General features: G+C 40.8%; 1 protein-coding gene across 1 annotated transcript; it reads right to left on the reverse strand.

Annotated features, from left to right (window-relative positions):
• Positions 1-16,531: 16,531 nt before the first annotated feature.
• Positions 16,532-17,899, reverse strand: LOC119992761 (zinc finger BED domain-containing protein RICESLEEPER 2-like). Its single transcript, XM_038839552.1, has one exon. The coding sequence runs from the start codon at positions 17,897-17,899 to the stop codon at positions 16,532-16,534; it is 1,368 nt and encodes a 455-aa protein (XP_038695480.1).
• Between the last annotated feature and the right edge of the window lie 4,519 nt (positions 17,900-22,418).

The raw sequence follows: 22,418 nt of genomic DNA on the forward strand, positions 1-22,418 counted from the left end.
ATAAATTGATGAATACAATAATGAGATTTTGCTAGTTTATTTTTGTTGTGGCATGTCGAGAGGAGGGGACATTGGTTTGACCACATGTTTGGTCTCCATGTGGGTCCTGCCACTAACACACTCACATTTTTACACAAAATCAATATTGGGTTATACCTCTATTAGAGCACTTGCAATGGTTGCCCATTTTTGGGGACAAAAAAAGACCTTGGGACATGTGCATTTGTGATGTGATAAGGGAATGAAATTGAAACTCTACAATGGTTTGTATCTAGTGGCTTCATTTATGCCCATATCTTGGAGGCAAAATTAACTGTCAAAGTTGTTAACAAGATAAACCATATACAAGCCTTTTGTTTTATTTGGCACAATACACTCCAAAATGATACATGCCAAAAACCATTGCTGTCAATTTTTTTTTTATTTTTTTATGGCACAAGCCGATAGTGTTTTATACATGTGTATCACATGTACACAGTATATACTTTATAACTCTATATTTATATAACTCTCATGCATGAATCACATGTACACAATAGTGTTATACAATTATATATTTTTTGACTAACATTATTCATCAATGCATATGTAAGTTTATGAGCTGTAGGTTCATGGGAGAATCAACTGAATACAATTATATGCACGGACCCGTATATATGTATACACATATACAAACTCATGTTCATGTTTAGCAACTTTTTTTAACACACCAAACTCTCACACTTCCCTTCATTTAACAAAAAAATGGCGAACAACTCCTCTAGGAGACGATTTCGACTAGCCCAGTGGAGACGCAAGGACCAAGACGTCGATGAAAGTGATGAAGGATTGGAAGTGTTGCATGAACATGTGCTTCAAGTTCATCAACATATCAGCGAAATGCTTCCCGCACTTATGGTTGCCGCAACAATTCAACCTAGGTCACGCATCACAATCCACAGAAATTGTGAAACATCTCACGAAGATCTTGTGCATGATTACTTTGCACCTGATGAAAATTATCCACCACATTATTTTAGGTGAAGATTGCCTATGCGTCGGGAGTAATTTCTAAGGATTGAAGCTGATCTAGCAAGAAATGATACATATTTTCAGCGTCTACCTTATTGCATAGGACGACTTGATTTTTCAACCATTCAGAAAATGACAACAACCTTTCGGTTATTGGCATACGATGGTCCAGTGGATAGAGGGGATGAATTCATAAAGATTGGGGAGTGCATTGCAAAAGAAACATTGATTAAATTTTGCAAGAACATTGTATAACTTTACACGAAGCAATATTTAAGAACACCAAATATGTATGACACTCAACGACTTATGAACGAAAATGCACAATGTAGTTTTTTAGGAATGCTGGGCTCCCTCGATTGCATGCACTGGGAATGGCGAGGATGCCCAGTAGGATGGCAAGGACAATTCATAGGTCAAGTTAGTACATCTACTTTGATTTTATAAGTTGTGGCCTCTTATGATTTACAGATTTGGCATGCTTTTTTTGATATGGCTGGATCACATAACGATCTAACTATTCTGCGTCATTCACATATTTTTAATTAATTCATCAGAGGCCGCATGCCCAACGTGCATTTCACAGTCAATGGCCATGTTCATCATACCTCTTACTATCTAATAGATGGAATATACCCACAATATATGACACTCATGCAATCTATTCCGGTTGGCATTGAAGGTGTGGATTGGACTTGAGAAGGGAATGTGGTGGGCTGACATTGATTACTAATTGGGGTAGGTGTTGGTGATGATTGTGCTACAATCGGGGGATTTAGAGAATATTGTTGATAGTGTAGCCAACTCTGTATCATGGATAAGTTGCTAGCAAACACCATTGGGTCTGTGCCCAATTGAACCATTTGGAAAATGGAATTCCAAATTGGGGTTGGGTCTGTTGCTGGCTGGTTTGGAGGAGTTTGAGAATTGGAATCCTTATTGTTGTTCATATTAAATCAAGAGAAGAATACTCAGGTCTTGGTTGACACAAGAAGGATGGAAAATTAAACCTAATTTGAAGGAGACTTACAGCAATTGAAGAAATAGTGTGATGAGCTTACTTGGCAAGGCAATGAAAATGGAAGAGCTGCGTGACCAGAACGGTGGATGGCAGTCGTTCTCTTGTTGATGTCAGATTCGTCGAAGCTGGAGAGCTATGGCGTCGTTTGGGGTGTTCGCGATTCAATGTTTGAGGAGAAGTAGTTCTAGGCTTGAAGCATGTGGGCCAGTTTTGATGAAAAGCAAGCCAACATGGGAGTAATCCAAACACCCTTCCCCCATGCTTGGCCCATCATATTTGAGACAACAAAAGCCTATTGTTGTATTGCAAGGTGAGTCCATGGCCCAACAAATTCCTAATATCTAGGATCCATGGGCCAATAAATCATGCCCATTGCATGTGCTCTTACACAAAAAGTAAAGCTAACAAATTTACACCATTATACCAATATATTTTGTTGGCCCAACCACATCAACAAAACACCTTTTTCAATACATTTTGTTAACAAAAAATTACCATTGTGATTGATCTTACTAAGTTATAACAACATTCCATTACTAATTTGAAATTTGAAAAATCTTTCAACGAGCAAAAAAGGTACTAATTCGGTAACCTACCAACTAGCGACCCCATCCAAAGGAACAAGAAAAAAAGCAAAAGAAAAGAAGTTATTGTGTGAGTGGTGACCTTTTTGTTTTTGTTTTTCTAGTAGTATATTGGGTGTAGTGTCCCTATGATGAATACCCGTCACACAGGACGAGGGCCCAAGTCTAGCATCACAAGTTTGAGCCTAACTCTATATTGAAAACCCAGGTTGATAATACGAGGTTTATCCTCACTTATAAGCTAGACTCCAAATCCACCATCTTTCAATGTGGGATTCTCATCAATCCTCCCCCTGAGAGTATGCACGTCCTCGTGCGTGGTTAGGGCTAGACCATTTCGACTGTCGACCCACTTATTGCCCCAAATCTGTGAGCCATGATCACATAGCCTTGCCAATAGTGGATTATGGCTTTCCAATTTATTTGAATTTTTCTCTTTTCCAACCCGCCCATAATGGATTTGACCCATTGTCTGCTAACCCAACTCGATAAGGAATGGGCTCTGGGCTAGGCCCGCCTACGATAGTATGAGCCCACGGGCCTACACGCAAGCAAATGCACTCTCAATGAAAGCACCAATGATGAATACCCACCATGTGGGATGGGTGTCCAAGTCTAACATCACAAAGATAACAATATGAGGTTTTTCCTCCCTTAAGGCATCTCCAACAGAGGTCGTAAACCAGTTCGTAAATGGGTAACGGACGATATGCATACCCATTTCGCCATTTTCGTCAAGCCAACAGAGGTCGCAAACCGATTCGGAAATTTGCGACCCCATTTCTGGTTCCCATATTTACGACTCTGGCAAGGAGAGCGACGAAGGTCGTAAACCAGCGTGGGTGTTGATAACCGTTGAGCAACGACTATGAATAGTGCCAAAAACCAGGTATAAATGTTAACATCTAAGTTATGATCGCTATTCGTCACCCACACTACCATTTCTCTCGCTCCCACTTCGCTAACCTTTTATCTAGTAAGCTCATTTTTTGTTCGTATGAAGCTAGGGTTCAATTTTGAGACTGTGGATTTTGTTATTCTCTTATTTTTTTTTTCCAAATTCGCGAAGGAATAGTTTGAAATTTGGGTAATTTTATTGTGTCATGTACTTGTGTGTGTTTACTTTAGATTCTGAAAGTTAATTTCTGTTTATTTCATAACATTGTTGATTTTGATTCTGTGTTTATAAATTATGTAGCTGATGACATTAGTTTTCGGTTGAACTACTTCTGTTGATGGATTGGTTCAACTCAAAACTTAAGAGATAGTGGGTGTGACCTAATATTTGATTGTTTAGTAGCTTTAAGAATTAGGGCTCTGAACGTAGTTTGGGTTCTATAGATGAATATTAGTCCGTTTAATATTTTTGATGGGTAATTGTTGTGATGCTTCAAAGCTTGGGTTCATCTTTTTGTGGTAAGCGTAAGAATTCTATAGATGATGTGCATGCTAGTTTGGTAGTTCGGGTTCTATACCGAATCAGTGCATGAATTTTGTTTTGTAAGCGCAAAACTTTCCCAATGTGTAATTGTTGATCTTCTCATTGAATGTAAAAGCCATTATTTTATGTAATATTCAAACTTATTTTATTTATTTGAATAAAATATATTTAGCATTTAAAATCGGAAAAGACATATTGGCATCAGTGTCTTTTATTCTATATAGTATATGAATTGGTGTGTAGAGTCTACGCTTGCACACGGAAGATCAATTCATAAGTTCCTATCGAATATAAGTAAGCGATCACAGCTAAGACGAAATTGGATAAACCGTCGGCTTGGCTGTGGTATAGTATTTCAGTATACCTATCTTGGTTACAGAGAGCGGCAAAGCTTGAACTTACTATACCAGTACACTCGGAGTGTATTGATCGGGACTCTTGATTGATTTGATTTCCTATTTTAACTATGTCTCCTATTTTAATTGCATGTATGATTGTAATTAAATGTCATGCTATATTAGGATTCCTATTTATTTACGGATGTTATCTAAACATGGAAATTAAAATATTAATCACCTGAAAATAAAATATTAAGTGCGAGAAGGGTTACACATCACCATACGGTCTCTATCATTGGTTCAAAGAAAGATATGTAATAATAAAATTCGGAAAGTTGAGATATTAAATGTGACTATGGTATTATTTTGGGAAAATCCGTTTTTAACTTAAGATTTTTTTTCGGAACCAAAGTGTGTAATTCCGACCCATGCATTTAAGTATTCTAATTTATGATTAACAATGCAATGTCTAGAAAGTTCTGTCAAGGATTGATGTTACTTAATTGCGCGTTGTTTTTCATAAAGCCCCCTCTTTCCTGAGAACTACCTGGTTGTTAGATTTGTTAATTGTTAAATTGAAAACCTATGGTGCTACGATAACGGTTTCACTTCATGGAGAAAATCCGTAACGAATCTCTGTTTTGAGCGGTGATACCAAAATGTGTAAATTCCGGTCAAAACATTTTTTAAGATATCTCAATTCCAGGAGTTTTGGAATTATGGAAATATTTTTTAAGTTTGCATTATTGGTAAGAAAATTTAATGGAGATGTAATTGAAAATATGTGTTGGCTTAGGCCTTCCTCCCTAGGGGTGCTCACGGTCCGGTTAACCGGACCATTAGGGTCAAACCATAACCAATCCGGAAAGTATGGTTTTGTATTTTATGAATCCAAAACCAGACCAAAACCGTCAAAACCGTTAACTACGGTTAACCGAACTATCCGGATCGGTTTGGGTTCGGTTATGGATTTACGATAAGCAATTCTGACTCTTCACTTTGCAACCTGCTAATGAAGTTTTTTTCTTTCCATTCTAGCTATAAGAATCTGTTGTAACAATATCAAATCAATAATGAGGCACAATGGCACATGATCAATAATATGCAACCTGATCCAGCAGTCTGTATAACTAATTAACTATAATATTACTTACTATTACTAACTACAATATATCCCTGATCCTTACTTAACAATTCATGAAAATCTCAAAAAAAATATCTTGTCAATATATCCTAAGTTCCAGGCTATCATAATATATATTACATCATGCATTCCTGCCACAATACCATATAATATTATAATCCATCATGAACATCACATACTACATAGTAGTACATACCAAGTCCAAACTACAAAATCCAAACTTGAAGATTCAAAGAGACAAACATTGCCTCCCTCCACTGTCAGAATATTGGTAAGCCAATAACATAGCCATAGAGTTTGCCAAAGTTAAAGTTTAAAAATTGAAACATAACATATTAAGTACTATTAATAAAATAAAAAGTAAACAAAAGCAAGATAAATCTACTGCTACCAAGGATTGATTGCCTGATGCCTCCATGATTGCCAATACCAAACTTAACCAGCCATGCATGACCTGTCAACATGCAAGAAATGATGAAATAAAATAAGCTGGTTTTCTACAGCAAACAAAGGAAGTGTAGGTGTCAGATGCCAAAATCCAAATCAGAAGACATATTAATTATTATTCCATTATTCATTTTGAAGCACTTGTTGTTGGTGAAAGTGTGGTGCCACTAAAAATGCCTCCAGATATTTGCAATGCTTCCATTTCTATAAGTCCATAGCATTTTAAAAAGTTAGGAATACTGAGAATATATTTTTATAATTCATTGCATTACATTTTAGTACAACATTAGGAGATTAGAACAAACCTTTTTCTATTTGCTCGCACCATTCATATAATTCAATTGAATCTTCGGTGGGTTCCTTGTAAAAGTCGAAAGGTTCGCATCGGATCCAGTCATTGCAACAAATGAGTGCCTCCATTGTTTTTGGAGTCAAACAAGCCCGAAAAGGATTAACAACCCGCTTTCCAGCACTAAATGCCGATTCTGAAGGCACACTTGACATCGGAGCAACAAATATATCCCTAGCAATCTTGGATAGGATTGGATACCTTGGCTGGTTTTCTTTCCACCAATCCAACAAATTAAATCCAAGATTTTTAGGGTTCTCGGCCGCCTCCAACAAATACTTATCAACTTCATTTCTAATTTGAACCCCATCTCTCTCTTTTCTTCTTCTCATAAACAACTCCAAATTTGCATCTCCCTCCTCTTCATTTACATTCCCTTCATTCTCATTAGTAACCTCCATACTCCATTGAGCAACTCCCGGATTATCCTTTTTGTGATCTTCATACATGTTGAATAAGAGAGTTTTCACTCTAACCACCAATCCTTCAATCATAGCAGGTTCATCCACCAAAAATTCAAATCCCCATTGGACTAGGTCCATTTTGTAACGAGGACCAAGGACTATAGCCACAACCACAATGTAATATCCTGGTCTAATTTTACACTATTCATAGTATCTTCTCGTGGTGGTTGAGGTGGAGGGAACCTCTGTGTTGGTGAACCGGTATTTGAAGGAGTAAAAATTAAATTGTGATAAAATTATAAAAATATTTTAATACATGGGGAATTTTAAAAGAAAATTTTTAGAGTAAAAATTACTTAAATCGGATTTAAATTTGATTTGTTATGAATTTTTGAAGTTAATTGTAACAATTTAGTTGGGGGTGTTTTTGACAGGTGGGTGGTTTTGATAAGTCAAAGATATTATAAAAGAAAAATTAAAATAAAACAATTCTTACGCGTTTTTTTTTCTCTCTTCTTCCTTTTCTCTCTCCGTGCATTCTCTTTACTATTCATTTTCTGAGTCCGACTACGGTGAGCGACACCACCGGTATCAAAAGAAGCGTATTGACGAGATGAGTATAACCCAACTTGAATCACGTTGATCGGAGTTGTGGTTAGGGAGATATCGGAGTTTGAAGTTCCGATTTCCTCGGATTTCTTTTGGTCGATCCGGCCGATTCCGGCGACGGTTTGACGTGTTTCAGGTACCTATGAGTTTATCTCATCGAGTTCTTCAATTTGATATAAGATTTGACAGGTTTGGGTGGTCGGATCGCCGGCGATGGGGTTAAATGAGTTTCCGGCGAGTTGACCGAGTCAGGCCGAGTTGACTCGGTTGACCGGCGAGTTGACTCGGCTGGGTACTATTTGACCCGGTTGGGTACTATTTGACCCGGTTCGGTACTATTTGACCGGTTACTATTTGGCTGTTGACTTTGACCGTTACTATTTGGACGTTGACCATAGTTGACCGACCGTATTTTTACAATATTTTCATATATCATGTTTTTCGGTGTAGACGGTGGTCATGATTGAGATTCAAAGCGGGTTAACTTTTGGAGTTAGGGGTTTGTCAAGGACGCGTGCTTGGTTTTCGCACTCTGATTTCCAAGTAGGGGTTTCCTTACTCTTGCATGTGACTTTAGAGTTCCGGTTTACGGACTCTGGTGATATTATGGTTTTGTCGATTTCCGGGGGTGGAAATACGACCTGTTTGCATGTTGATTTATATTCCCTGTTATATATATCACTGTTGGTATGTTTTCTGAGAGTGAGGTGATTGGAGGTGTTGGATGTGGATGTGGCTGTGGATGTGGATGTGGATGTGGATGTGGATGTGGATGTGGATGTGGATGTGGATTGTGGGCCCATATAGGAGCTCAAATGATCAGATATGGTTTTCTGATGGATGATATATGTACATATACAGACCGGATATATATACCGGTGGACCGTCTGAGATGGGGTGCATCACAGGGGACGCCCTCTGGTGTAGGCTATGCTATCGGGATACCCGATCCTCATCCAGTTTCGGTGTGGACCTGGACTGGGAGACACCCTACGGGGATTAGGGTGGGTCCAGGGGTGTGATGGATTATTGGAGATTGATGTGGTGGTTACAGTGTTGGATAGCCTTATCGGCTACCATTTCACTTGATTGGATTGGTGTATGGATTTCTGGAGACCAGTGTGGGTGGTTCCAGTGTTGTTTAGCCTTATCGGCTATTGTGCTATTTTGTTGACTTACTGATGGATGTATATTTACTGTATTGCATACTATGCACTATATTTTTTGGATTTATTATTATTATTTATGGATATTGGCGTTTCCTCTCTACGCCCTACTAAGCTTTGTGGCTCACCCCTCTTCTTTATCCCCTTTCAGGTGAGTTGGATGTAGGTGATGGCGGTCAGCAGCGGGATGCGTGAGCTTGTGTGTAGCCTTGGGCTGACTCTTTAGTGGGTGTGGGAACTTTTTGTATTGTATTTGTATATACTATACGATTTGGTATCAGGTAGATATATTTTATTATTCTGCTGTTGTATATGTACATAGGTGGATGTACTTTGTGGATATTATGGTAGTTCTTATTATTATTATTATTATTATGTCTGTTGGGTTTAGTTGTAGATTTGGGATCTGGTTGGGATTTGGTTCGGGGGATGGGGTGTCCCCTGCCGGTCACGTTCCTGTGGTATAGGTATACTTCGGTATATCTTAGGAGAGAGGGGCGTGACAGTTTGGTATCGGAGCTGTAGGTTTAGAAACTTACAGTGGTTAGGTTACCTAGGTTATCTTGTTGGCTACACATCATGCGCTTCCCGGCTGACCTGGTGAGTTTTTACATTTTGGTGTTTCCTGCTTTAGATTTATGTATAAGTGTGTTATATTTTCCAGATATGGTTGACACATGTAGTACTCGGGTGTGAGGGTATGGACGGGGGTAGAGAAGAACTTGAGGCGGATGAGCCTCAGGGAGTAGATGAGGTGGGTATGCCTGAGGTGGCTCCATTAGAGTGGGGGCGAGGACGGAGAGGTAGGGGTGCGAGACGTGGTAGGGGTGGAAGACGTGGGAGAAGTAGGGGCAGGCGGCGAGTGAATATAGATCCAGTAGATGATATTGGGGAGGATCAGGAGGGATATCTAGCACCACAAGGGGTAGAGGCTGTAGTTACTACTTTATGACAGGAGGTTTGGGATGTTACTGAGTTGGTACGAGCTCTTGGGCAGACTGTTACAAGACTTGTGACACAGATTACTGCTCCAGTCCCAACTGCATTACAGGCTCCTGTTGAGGTTCCAGAGCAGGTTCTGACTTTGGGTGAGTTACAGGAGGGTGTAGGACGGATTGTGGAGGCACAAGTAGCTCCTTTGGCGATTGATACGTCGATCAAAGAGCTAGCCGAGTTACGGAAGACGAATCCTCTGGTATATAGGGGAGTGATAGATCCAGTGGCAGTAGAGGAGTGGGTTCGCCAGTTACGCAGGAAGATGACTTCCTTACGGATTCCTGAGGAGAGGAGGGCTTTATTAGCTGCTGAGTTTCTGGAGGGGGAGGCTTTTACATGGTGGGAGGTGATGACAGTTAGTCGGGGCAGAGAGGGCATGCCCTGGGCAGAGTTTGAGACTGCTTTTCTGGCACAGTATGTACCACAGACAGTGCGCGTTGCTAAAGCTAAAGAGTTTATTGAGTTGATTCAGTCTCCGGATATGACAGTGACACAGTATCAGGCTCGTTTTGAGGAGTTAGGGCGATATGGGGAGGAGTATATTTGCACAGAGGAAAAGAAGATACTGAGATTTAGGAGAGGGTTGTCACCAAAGATTTCACCTCATTTGGCGGCCTAGACTATCACCACCTATCGCGAGTGTATTGATAAAGCACTCGGAGTGGAGAGGACTCTAGTGGAGATTAAGGATTACTGGGAGATTCACAAGAGGAAGCTTGAGAGTTCTGCATCTGCTTCTGGCGAGAGCAGTCAGCATAGACAGAGGATTGAGACTCGGGGGCAGCAGCAGAGTCGGGGGGCAACAGCAGAGCCAGGGGCAGGGTTATCAGAGTCGGGGACAGGGTTATTTGGGACCTAGGTAGGGTCCTAGACAGGTTCAGCAGTGGCAGAGACCAGTTCAGCAGGGGCAGAGACAGGGTCAGCAGAGGCAGAGATTGGATCAGCAGGGTCAGGTTACGAGACGGTATCAGCAGTCCCAGCATTGTTATGCTTATGGTCAGGTGGGCCATATGAGTTGGGATTGTCCTAGGGTAAACAATCTGTTATGTTTCCAGTGTGGATTGCCAGGACATATCAGGAGAGATTGTCCACAGGGTGGAGGATTTACACCGCCAGTATCTGGAGGTCAGAGAGCTCCAGCTCCAGCACCAGTTCCTATACAGAGGGGTCCTGCAGGACGGGGTAGGCCACTAGTTCTGCAGCAGCAGCAGCAGGTTCAGAGAGGTGGAGTGTATGCACTTAGGCCTGATGTGGTTCCAGCAGAGCGAGATCACTTGGGAGGTAGGTTTCTCTTATTCAGTTCTTGGGCACGTGTTTTGTTTGACACTGGTGCTACACATTCATTTATTTCTGCATCATTTGCTGAGACATTGGGTTTGGAGATTACGGGAGTGGCGAGGAGATTTATAGTTGATTCACCACTAGGACCAGGTACCGTGATTAGTGGTATCTGTAGGGACTGTGTATTTAGCTTCTCAGACCATAAGTTTAGAGCGGATCTGTTTGTGATGTCATTTACTGATTTTGATGTTATTCTTGGATTGGATTGGTTGACTGAGTATGAGACGATTATAGAGTGTGCTGAGAGGAGGATTACACTGACCACACCTACGGGGAGGGTTAGATTTCGTGGGACGAGATTGCTTCCGTGTCCACATTTTCTAGATAATCCTCAGTACACCGATTGTGTTATAGCGGGTTTGATTACTTCAGTGTCTAAGGAGGATTCTTCGAACCCTATACCGGTTGTGGAGATTATATGGATGTTTTTCCCGATGATTTACCAGGGTTGCCACCGCAGAGGGAGATTGAGTTTGTGATTGAGTTGTACCCGGGTACAGATCCGATTTCTATACCACCGTATAGGATGGCACCAGCAGAGCTGAAGGAGTTAGACACTTAGTTGACAGATTTACAGAAGTGGGGTTGTATCGGACCCAGCATTTCACCTTGGGGAGCACCTGTTTTGTTTGTGAAAAAGAAGGATGGTACGATGCGTATGTGTGTGGACTACCGACAGTTGAACAGGGTGACTGTAAAGAACAAATATCCATTGTCGAGTATTAATGATTTGTTTGATCAGTTGAGAGGTAGTCATTATTACTCCAAGATTGATCTCAGATCGGGGTACCATCAGTTGAGGATCAGAGAGGAGGATATTTCAAAGACAGCATTTCGCACACGGTTTGGCCATTATGAGTACTTGGTTATGCCATTTGGGTTAACCAATGCACCTGCAGCGTTTATGGATTTGATGCACAGGGTGTTTAGACCGTATCTGGATCAGTTTGTGATTGTGTTCATTGATGATATATTGGTTTATTCAGCCACTGAGGAGGATCACATTAGACACTTGGAGATTGTGTTGCGGACGCTCAGAGAGCATAGATTGTATGCCAAGCTGAGTAAATGTGAATTTTGGGTGACTCAGGTGAGATTTTTAGGGCATGTGATTTCTCAGGAGGGTATAGCGGTGGATCCAGTGAAAGTAGAGGCAGTGGTGGCATGGAGGAGACCGAAGAATGTAGGAGAGATTCGTAGTTTCCTGGGATTAGCAGGTTACTATCGGCGTTTTATTGAGGAGTTCTCACGGATTGCAGCACCGATGACACAGTTGACTCGGAAGGATACTCCATTTGTGTGGACAGATGTGTGTGAGCAGGCTTTCCAGGAGTTGAAGACTCGACTCACTTCACCTCCAGTGTTGGTGATACCTGACAGGGGTATTGGTTATCAGGTATATTGTGATGCTTCAGGAGTTGGTTTGGGTTGTGTGTTGATGCAGCAGGAGGGAGTGGTTGAGTATGCTTCACGTTTGTTGAAGCCGCACGAGAGGAATTATCCTGTGCATGATTTGGAGTTGGCTGCAGTAGTGTTCGCATTTAAGCAGTGGAGATATTATCTTTATGGAGAGAGGTTTGAGGTATTCTCGGATCACAGGAGTCTTCGGTACTTGTTTACTCAGAGAGATTTAAACCAAAGACAGCGTAGATGGATGGAGTATCTTGAGGACTTTGATTTTACCTTACAGTATCATCCAGGCAAGGCCAATGTGGTGGCTAACGCCTTGAGTAGGAGATTGATTGCAGCTCGGTTGGCTATTCAGGAGTTTGGGTTGGTGGATAAACTTAGTCAGTATCGACTAGATGTGGAGGAGCGTAGAGATGTACTGAGTTTACGGAGTTTGATTGCTCGTCCGACCCTGGTACAGAGGGTGTTGGATGCATAGTTGGGGGATGCATTATTTGATGACATTGAGGATATGGAGGGATGGGTTAGAGGCACTGATGGTGGAGTCAGATTCAGGGGCAGATTAGTGGTTCTAGAGGACACTGAGTTACGCGAGGAGATACTTCAGGAGGCACATTACTCACGATTTGCGATGCATCCTGGTGAGTTTGATTGCTCGTCCGACCCTGGTACAGAGGGTGTTGGATGCATAGTTGGGGGATGCATTATTTGATGACATTAAGGATATGGAGGGATGGGTTAGAGGCACTGATGGTGGAGTCAGATTCAGGGGCAGATTAGTGGTTCCAGAGGACACTGAGTTACGCGAGGAGATACTTCAGAGGCACATTACTCACGATTTGCGATGCATCCTGGTGCTACTAAGATGTATCGAGATTTACGGAGGCAGTATTGGTGGAGTGGCATGAAGAGAGATGTGGCACAGACTGTGACTCGATGTCTTACCTGTCAGCAGGTAAAGGCAGAGCATCGATGACCTGCTGGATTATTGCAACCGCTTCCATTACCTGAATGGAAGTGGGAGCATATCACTATGGATTTTGTGATGGGTTTACCTATGACTCCGCGGAGACATGATGCGGTTTGGGTTGTTGTGGATCGGTTGACAAAGACAGCTCATTTTATGCCTATATGTACGAGAGATAGTCCGATTGCATGGGGTACCGTTGAGTATTGTATCTGATCGAGATCCCAGATTTACTTCACGGTTTTGGGGCAGTTTTCAGGATACTCTGGGGACGAAACTGAACTTCGGTACAGCTTTTCATCCTCAGACGGATGGGCAGAGTGAGCAGACTATTCAGATTCTGGAGGATATGCTTCGGGCTTGTGCGATAGACTTTCGAGGAGATTGGGAGACTCATATTTCTTTAGTGGAGTTTGTGTACAACAATAGCTATCAAAGTAGTATTCAGATGGCACCGTTTGAGGCATTATATGGGAGACCTTGTAGATCACCGTTGTGTTGGTCAGAGGTTGGAGATAGACCATTATTGGGTCCAGAGATGGTGCAGCAGACTACTGAGGTGGTGACAGTGATTCGACAGCGGCTTCTGACAGCTCAGTCACGTCAGAAGAGTTACGCGGATAGGAGACGTAGACCTCTAGAGTTTCAGGTGGGGGATCATGTTTTCCTGAGGGTTAGTCCTCGTAGAGGAGTACAGAGGTTTGGGAGAGCGGGGAAGTTAGCCCCTAGATTTATAGGGCCATTTGAGATTTTGGAAAGGGTGGGGACGGTAGCTTATCGATTAGCATTACCCCCACAGTTGTCAGGAGTACATGGGTATTTCATGTGTCTATCTTACGGAGGTACCATAGGGACCCTTCTCATATATTAGATTGGTCTACCTTGGAGATTGGTGAGGACGCTACTTTTGAGACACGTCCTATTAGGATTGCGGATAGACAGGAGAGGCGACTACGGTCGAAGACCATACCCTTGGTTAAGGTGATATGGCAACATTATGGAGTGGAGGAGACGACTTGGGAGTTGGAGTCGGATATGCAGACTAGATTTCCGGATTTATTTACTACCTACGTATGATTTAATTTCGGGGACGAAATTTTCTTAAGGGGGGAAGGATGTAATATCCTGGTCTAATTTTACACTATTCATAGTATCTTCTCGTGGTGGTTGAGGTGGAGGGAACCTCTGTGTTGGTGAACCGGTATTTGAAGGAGTAAAAATTAAATTGTGATAAAATTATAAAAATATTTTAATACATGGGGAATTTTAAAAGAAAATTTTTAGAGTAAAAATTACTTAAATCGGATTTAAATTTGATTTGTTATGAATTTTTGAAGTTAATTGTAACAATTTAGTTGGGGGTGTTTTTGACAGGTGGATGGTTTTGGTAAGTCAAAGATATTATAAAAGAAAAATTAAAATAAAACAATTCTTACGCGTTTTTTTTTCTCTCTTCTTCCTTTTCTCTCTCCGTGCATTCTCTTTACTATTCATTTTCTGAATCCGACTACGGTGAGCGACACCACCGGTATCAAAAGAAGCGTATTGACGAGACGAGTATAACCCAACTTGAATCACGTTGATCGGAGTTGTGGTTAGGGAGATATCGGAGTTTGAAGTTCCGATTTCCTCGGATTTCTTTTGGTCGATCCGGCCGATTCCGGCGACGGTTTGACGTGTTTCAGGTACCTATGAGTTTATCTCATCGAGTTCTTCAATTTGATATAAGATTTGACAGGTTTGGGTGGTCGGATCGCCGGCGATGGGGTTAAATGGGTTTCCGGCGAGTTGACCGAGTCAAGCCGAGTTGACTCGGTTGACCGGTGAGTTGACTCGGTTGGGTACTATTTGACCCGGTTCGGTACTATTTGACCCGGTTAATATTTGGAAGTTGACTTTGACCGTTACTATTTGGACGTTGACCATAGTTGACTGACCGTATTTTTACAGTATTTTCATATATCGTGTTTTTTGGTGTAGACGATGGTCACGATTGAGATTCGAAGCGGGTTAACTTTTGGAGTTAGGGGTTTGTCAAGGACGCGTGCTTGGTTTTAGCACTCTGATTTCCAGGTAGGGGTTTCCTTACTCTTGCATGTGACTTTAGAGTTCCGGTTTACGGACTCTGGTGATATTATGGTTTTGTCGGTTTCCGGGGGTGGAAATACGACCTGTTTGCATGTTGATTTATATTCCCTGTTATATATATCACTGTTGGTATGTTTTCTGAGAGTGAGGTGATTGGAGGTGTTGGATGTGGATGTGGTTGTGGCTGTGGATGTGGATATGGATGTGGATGTGGATGTGGATGTGGATTGTGGGCCCATATAGGAGCTCAAATGATCAGATATGGTTTTCTGATGGATGATATATGTACATATACAGACCGGATATATATACCGGTGGACCGTCTGAGATGGGGTGCATCACAGGGGACGCCCTCTGGTGTAGGCTATGCTATCGGGATACCCGATCCTCATCCAGTTTCGGTGTGGACTTGGACTGGGAGACACCCTACGGGGATTAGGGTGGGTCCAGGGGTGTGATGGATTATTGGAGATTGATGTGGTGGTTACAGTGTTGGATAGCCTTATCGGCTACCATTTCACTTGATTGGATTGGTGTATGGATTTCTGGAGACCAGTGTGGGTGGTTCCAGTGTTGTTTAGCCTTATCGGCTATTGTGCTATTTTGTTGACTTACTGATGGATGTATATTTACTGTATTGCATACTATGCATTACATTTTTTGGATTTATTATTATTATTTATGGATATTGGCGTTTCCTCTCTACGCCCTACTGAGCTTTGTGGCTCACCCCTCTTCTTTATCCCCTTTCAGGTGAGTTGGATGTAGGTGATGGCGGTCAGCAGCGGGATGCGTGAGCTGGTGTGTAGCCTTGGGCTGACTCTTTAGTGGGTGTGGGAACTTTTTGTATTGTATTTGTATATACTATACGGTTTGGTATCGGGTAGATATATTTTATTATTCTGCTGTTGTATATGTACATAGGTGGATGTACTTTGTGGATATTATGGTAGTTCTTATTATTATTATTATTATGTCTGTTGGGTTTAGTTGTAGATTTGGGATCTGGTTCGGGGGATGGGGTGTCCCCTGCCGGTCACGTTCCTGTGGTATAGGTATACTTCGGTATATCTTAGGAGAGAGGGGCGTGACACATAACTTGGTTGACATCTTTGATATTACCCCAATACTTGTCAAACTTTGCTTTCATTGAAGTTGCAACCTTCTTTAAGAATTCATCTTCACTTCTCATTGCTTTTTTCAAAGCATCAGCCATCATATAAATTTCACGGAAAGCACATTAGCTGTCACCGTTTTGTAGGAACTAAGCTTTAAAGTTGCATCATAGAATTTTTTTAAGAACTTGACAAAAGCTCTAGCATAAGACCAATCCGAAGCACTAGGAGGCATTAGTTTCCTCCTTACATCATCAACCCTTCTTCTCTTACCAAGCTGATTCTCATCATCATTATCATTACTATCAAAATAACGCACATAATCAGTGGTCTCCTCCTCCAGTCTCTCAAATGCCCTTTGCACTTTTAAAGCTGCCTCTAACATCAGATAAATTGAATTCCACCTAGTTTTGCACTCTAAAGGCATAAGACCTTTGCTATCAATCTTCTCCAACACTAAACATTGTCGAAACTTTTCCAACCTAGAAGGAGAGGATCTTGTATACTTACAAGCCTTACGAATACTCTTAATTGAGCTATGCATCTCACTCAACCCATCGGAAACAATTAGATTGATGATATGTGCACAACACCTCATGTGTAAAAAATCCCCTTCAAATTGTAAAGTTTTCCAATGCCTCAATTGTCTTGTAACATACCTAATAGCACCGTCATTAGCCGATGCATTGTCAACCGTGATGGTGAACACTCTTTCTATACCCCAATCACTTAAACACCTCTCAATAAGTCTCCCAATGGCATCACCTTTGTGGTTGGTAATTTGACAAAAGTTTAGAATTCTTTTATGCAACTTCCAATCGTCATCAATGAAATGGGCCGTTAGAGCCATGTAATTGACGTTTTGAATGGAAGTCCATGTGTCAGTAGTCAGAGAGACTCTTTGGTTGTTAGCCGAAAGGATACTTTTGAAAGTAGCCTTACGATCTCGATAAACACTCCAAACTTTCCTAGCAACCGTCGAACGAGACGGTGGATCAAATCTAGGTTGGACCTCTTTCATAAATCGTGTAAACCCTATCCCTTCCACAAACCTAAACGGGAGCTCATCAATTATAATCATCTCCACACATGCTAGAATACTCCTCTCCTTGCTAAATGAATGTGCAACTAGGTTACCTTTACCCTCAAATGAAAGGGTTTTTTGGCTTTTGTCCTCTTTAATTGGAGAATTAGGACAATAATGAAGCAAATGAGTCCTCAAGGTGGAAGTCCCATTTACTATTGTGTTACATGCATAATCATGCTTACAATGATTGCAAACTGCCCTTTTCCCCTTCCCCTTTACCATCATTGTCTCAAAATGATCCCATACAATAGATTTTTTCTTACCAGGACGTGGAGAGAGTGTCCCTGCAGCTACAACTTCTCTTTCAGTTCCTGATAGTTCTGCTTGTGTTACTGCAGCTCCTGGTTCTGTTTGTGAACTAATCTCCTGATTCTCCTCCATACTAGTAATCATCAAACACTGCATAAAAGTATTTCAAACACTATATAAACTACTGCCTGTTGATGTAAATTATCGACAATCGAATTGTGGAGAATGAATGGGCAAATACAAGACAAAACAGAGAAATTTTATGTGGTTCGACTTTTAGCTTGGATCCACAGTGCAGAATGATATGGTATTTTTATTTATCACTTGTGAATACAATGCGAGTAAGAAATCCCCCTCCGAATCTGAATCCCCTTCCACCCTCCTAATGAACTCCTTTTATGCTTTTCTTGAGCAGTTACCAGCAGTTGTGGTAGTTAGAGAAGTTCATAGCAGTTTGGAGGAGTTTACGGTAGTTTGGAGTAGTTTGTAGCAGTTTCGGCTGTCATCATTTAACGAAGAACTGCCTTATCTTCGGCTTCGTCCCTTAGTTATTGGTTCGGCCTTATTTGCATTGGCTTTGTACTGCCTTGATAAGACCAAGTCCTTTTTGGACTGTAAGTTCTGGTCTGTTTTATTATTGTTGGGCTTCAGGGCCCTAGCCTCTGTTGGGCTTTTATTATTGTTGGGCTTCGGGGCCCTAGCCTCTATTGGGCTTTTATTATTGTTGTTGGGTTGAACATGACCCATATAATTTGTTGAGGTTGACTTTGACCCCTACACTTTGCCCCCTATTTTTAAGTTTGATTTAAACTTAAAAATATTTTGCTTGGGGTTGTGTCTTCTTCATAGCCCTTCGTCTCATCATCTCTGTTTGTAGTTTTTGCATTTTTTGTCTGTTGAAGTATTTCTGCAATTGCAATTTCAGAGCAATGAGATTAACAATAAGAATATCTTTGTCAAAATAAAACATAAATACTTCATACATGGGAATAAATATGCAATGGTATAACTCTTAACGAGCCCAGGTACGAATAACATCATTTATGATATTCATTGCATTCCCAACATGGGCCGCAAGATCTAAAAGAGATTCTTGTAATCGATAAATGTTTTGATTTCGAGAATGACCCCAAGCGTTATCGCGAACTCTGTTCAGCGCATCTCTGGCCACTCGAAGCACATCCGTATAAGATTGGTTTCGTTCATACTCGTTTTGCAGATTCCTTTCGGCTTCTTCAAGAAGTCCTCTTAATCCTTCGATGGAGTTTTGAGGATTTTCTTTGTACAATTCTTCAGATACTACAAATATTTCAACGACTGAATCGTCTGGTTCGTCGTTGTTTCAAGATGTGGAACCTTCTACCTTTTTTGAAGATGAAGGGTTTTCGTTTCTTGCCTGTTTTGAAGGAATGAGATTCTCTTTCTCATCCAATACTCTTTTTGCAGAAGTGGGGTCAGAAGAACTCATCTTGCTGAGTGTTTGAGATATTTTTGGAAGGAAACAGGAATGTCTTCTCCTTCTTATCGTCGTGTATTTAAAGATGAAAGGTTCACGTTCAAAGAAGCGTTATTCCTGAAAAACGTGGGGAAGCTAAACGGTTGCACCGTTTTTTAGAGACCATGGTGTCTTTTCGTATTTCGAAATAAACAATTCAAATATCCCGCCTTGGAAATAAAATGGAATTTCGTAGAAATTTTCCTGAAATAAAATTTGGAAAAAAGGAAAATGGACAGGAATTTTATTCTAGGGTATAAAGAACACTGTCTATTCCATCTACAGCAGAACCAAGTTGTACTGTGATCTCAGTGATTGCTTCGTGCAATTTATCTGGATCATGACTACTTGCTTGTCGGCCCCATGACATGTATCGAACGCCTTGTATGGCGTATTTTGAGACCATAAGTTGTCTTCTGTAGTCTTGAACTTTGTCAGTTGCTTTCTTAAGTCTCCTTTTGGTTTCCGTCAGAGCTTTTTGTAGAGATTCGATGGTTTTCTGGTGATCGTCCTCATATACATCTTCTCTTATAGGGGAGAGGTTGAATCTAGGATCATTTCCATCTTCATCTTCTTTAGAAGTAGAACCCTCATTGGTTCTAGATCTTTTTGCAGGTGGAGAGTTAGGAGTATCCATCCTTGAAGATTTCTTGAGGAAAATATTGGTTTCTGCTGATTCTTTCTTTTGAATATTTATACGAATGGAATATGAAGGAAGTTACCCTTTCCTTGGAAGTTGTAACAGATAACGGGGAAATGGACAGTTGCGACATTACTCCACGTCTTTTCTTGAGGAGTTGGAACGCCTTTTGGTTTGCTCGAGGGTTAACTGATCAGAATTGATATTTATTGGAGTTGAATTATTTTTGGAATTTTTGGGAAGCTTCGTCTTCCTCTAATAAAGCTTCGACTTTTACCGGTAAGATTTTTGCTTCACCTAAAGGTTTCATCTTTGACAGAAATTGAATATTTGGAATGTAAAGAGGAGATTCTTGGTTTGTCTAAGAACTTTATCTTTGGCAGAGATAAACATGGAATAGTATTTATAAATAGTTAAAATTGCTCAAGCTTTTAAGGTCTTGGCCATAAGGCATGATGCATTCTAACTAGATTATTCTTCATAAAATGATTGATGTTTTGTAAAGCTTGTCGTAGCTTTTCAGGATTATCTTCCATAGCAGCATTTTCTGACATGTCTCGAAGCCGATAAAGTGACCTCCCACCCAATTTGTAGGCTCGGGTAAGCTCTATTATCCTTCTTTCTGCTTCATGGAGATCTTTATCCAAAAGTATCAGCAGATCTTACAGATCGGAGACGTGTTGATAAGGATCATACCCGTCTGGGTATAGCTTCAACTGTTTAAATTCTTCTGCCACTTCAGATGGTCCTTCATCTGACTTGGTTGGTTTGGACATTACTTTTCGGTACTTAGGCTCGATAGGAAGCTTGGAGGAACTCATGACTGTAGAGGTTTTTTGTTTTGAAAGTGGTGTTTCTTTGGGTTTTCTCTAGTATATTTATAGGAAAAAGAGCGCAACTTTAGAAGTTGAATCGTATTTCGATTCTAACAAGCCTTTTAGTGATATGATGTAGCGCCGCCATTTTCGCCACTTATCGAGAAGTTACTTTTGATCGAACGACTTTGATTAATTCGTGGAAGAACGATTTCCGAGGAGTTTTAACTTTTGAATTTCGAATTTACTATTTAGTCCTTGGGGGTTTTTTAATGGGTTTACTGTAACCACCCACTATCTTAAAACTTCCAAGACACGGTTTGACTTTCGGTATGTTTCTTGACTTTTTCTTTTTCGAATTTTCGATTATGGCTTGGCTTGGTTCCTCTGAAGAATTCATCGATAGATTTGAGTGAGAGAATGAAAGAGACGAATCTAATTTCGGTCCTTCAATCATTCCAAATGAAAGTCCGGCTGTTATAGATACTCAGGATGAGTTTCCTGAAGGTGATATACCAGAAAAAGAACTAGGAGATCAATCCACTAATCTTAGGGTTTCGTCTTACTCTGAATCTGAAGGAGTATCGGGTCAAAGGATGATTAGTTCATCTAAGGTTAGCTTTTTACCAACTACTCGTTCAAACAGTAAGACTCAAAAAGTTTTGGAGGATGAGGTTATTGTAGACAAGGATCCTGCTTCTGTATTAACGGAAGAGGATTTAGATAGTATTAGGGTTGAATTCAAAATTCCACAGGAAATAGAAATGCGAATTCCTGGTTCTAGCGAATCAGCTTCTTATGAATTTCCTGGATGGACTGTAGTATATGCTATATCATTAAGGTGTGGATTAAGGTTTCCTTTAGGACCTTTAGTTAAGTCTGTGTTAAAATTTTTTGGAGCTGCCCCCTGTCAACTTATGCCTAATTCTTGGCGTATTTTGCCATCTCTAGAAGCTTTAAGTGCAAAATACGGTCTTACTTTTGGTCTTCACGAATTTCTTACTGCTTACTCTTGGCAAGAAAACAAAAAGGATGTAGGTAGATATATGTTGTCGAAGAAGGATAAGGAAAATTAGATTGTTGGGACGACGTCCAGTGATCATAACTGGCAAAAGAGATATTTCTTGGTAAAAAAGGAAATTCTTTTGGAAGATGACGATGCTATTCCTAGTTCTTGTACAATTCACGGTATACCTAAGATAACTATTACTAAGGAGGCTCAGAGGAATTGCCAGTTATTTTTAAAGTCAGTTCCTCGTTCTGAAAGAGATTGGAAATTCGTTTCCGCAAAGTATCTTTTTGAAAGTAAGTTGATGAAATATTTACGATTTTGATTTTGTTTCTTATTCCTTCTAATTTCTTTTCAATTTTTCATAGGACCCCATATGGCTCCAAGAGTAATCGTTCCTTTGAGTCTTAAGGAGATTGCTGAAAAGAAGAAAGTCCAGAAAAGTTCTAAGGAGAAGAGGACGAAGAGAAAACATGAATCTATCTTGGGACTTCACAGTGAGTTAGGAACAATTGCTGAAGTAACTGAGACTTCTGAAGTTCCTGAGGGTGACATAGATGATGATTCCACACTTATAAGGAAAAAGAAAATCAGGGTATCGTCTCCTTCTCCAGTAGGTGAAAGTGCAGGATTGAGCAAGGAGGCCAATGACATCATTCAGGTTCCTGATGATGAAGTGAGAGAGGAGACCG

This window comes from Tripterygium wilfordii, chromosome 23 (genome assembly GCF_013401445.1).
Source record: "Tripterygium wilfordii isolate XIE 37 chromosome 23, ASM1340144v1, whole genome shotgun sequence".
Classification (NCBI taxonomy): domain Eukaryota; kingdom Viridiplantae; phylum Streptophyta; class Magnoliopsida; order Celastrales; family Celastraceae; genus Tripterygium; species Tripterygium wilfordii.

What these genes read in the sequence shown, in the direction of transcription:
- LOC119992761 (XM_038839552.1), bottom strand. Translation starts at nt 17,899, where the DNA reads ATGGAGGAGAATCAGGAGATTAGTTCACAAACAGAACCAGGAGCTGCA.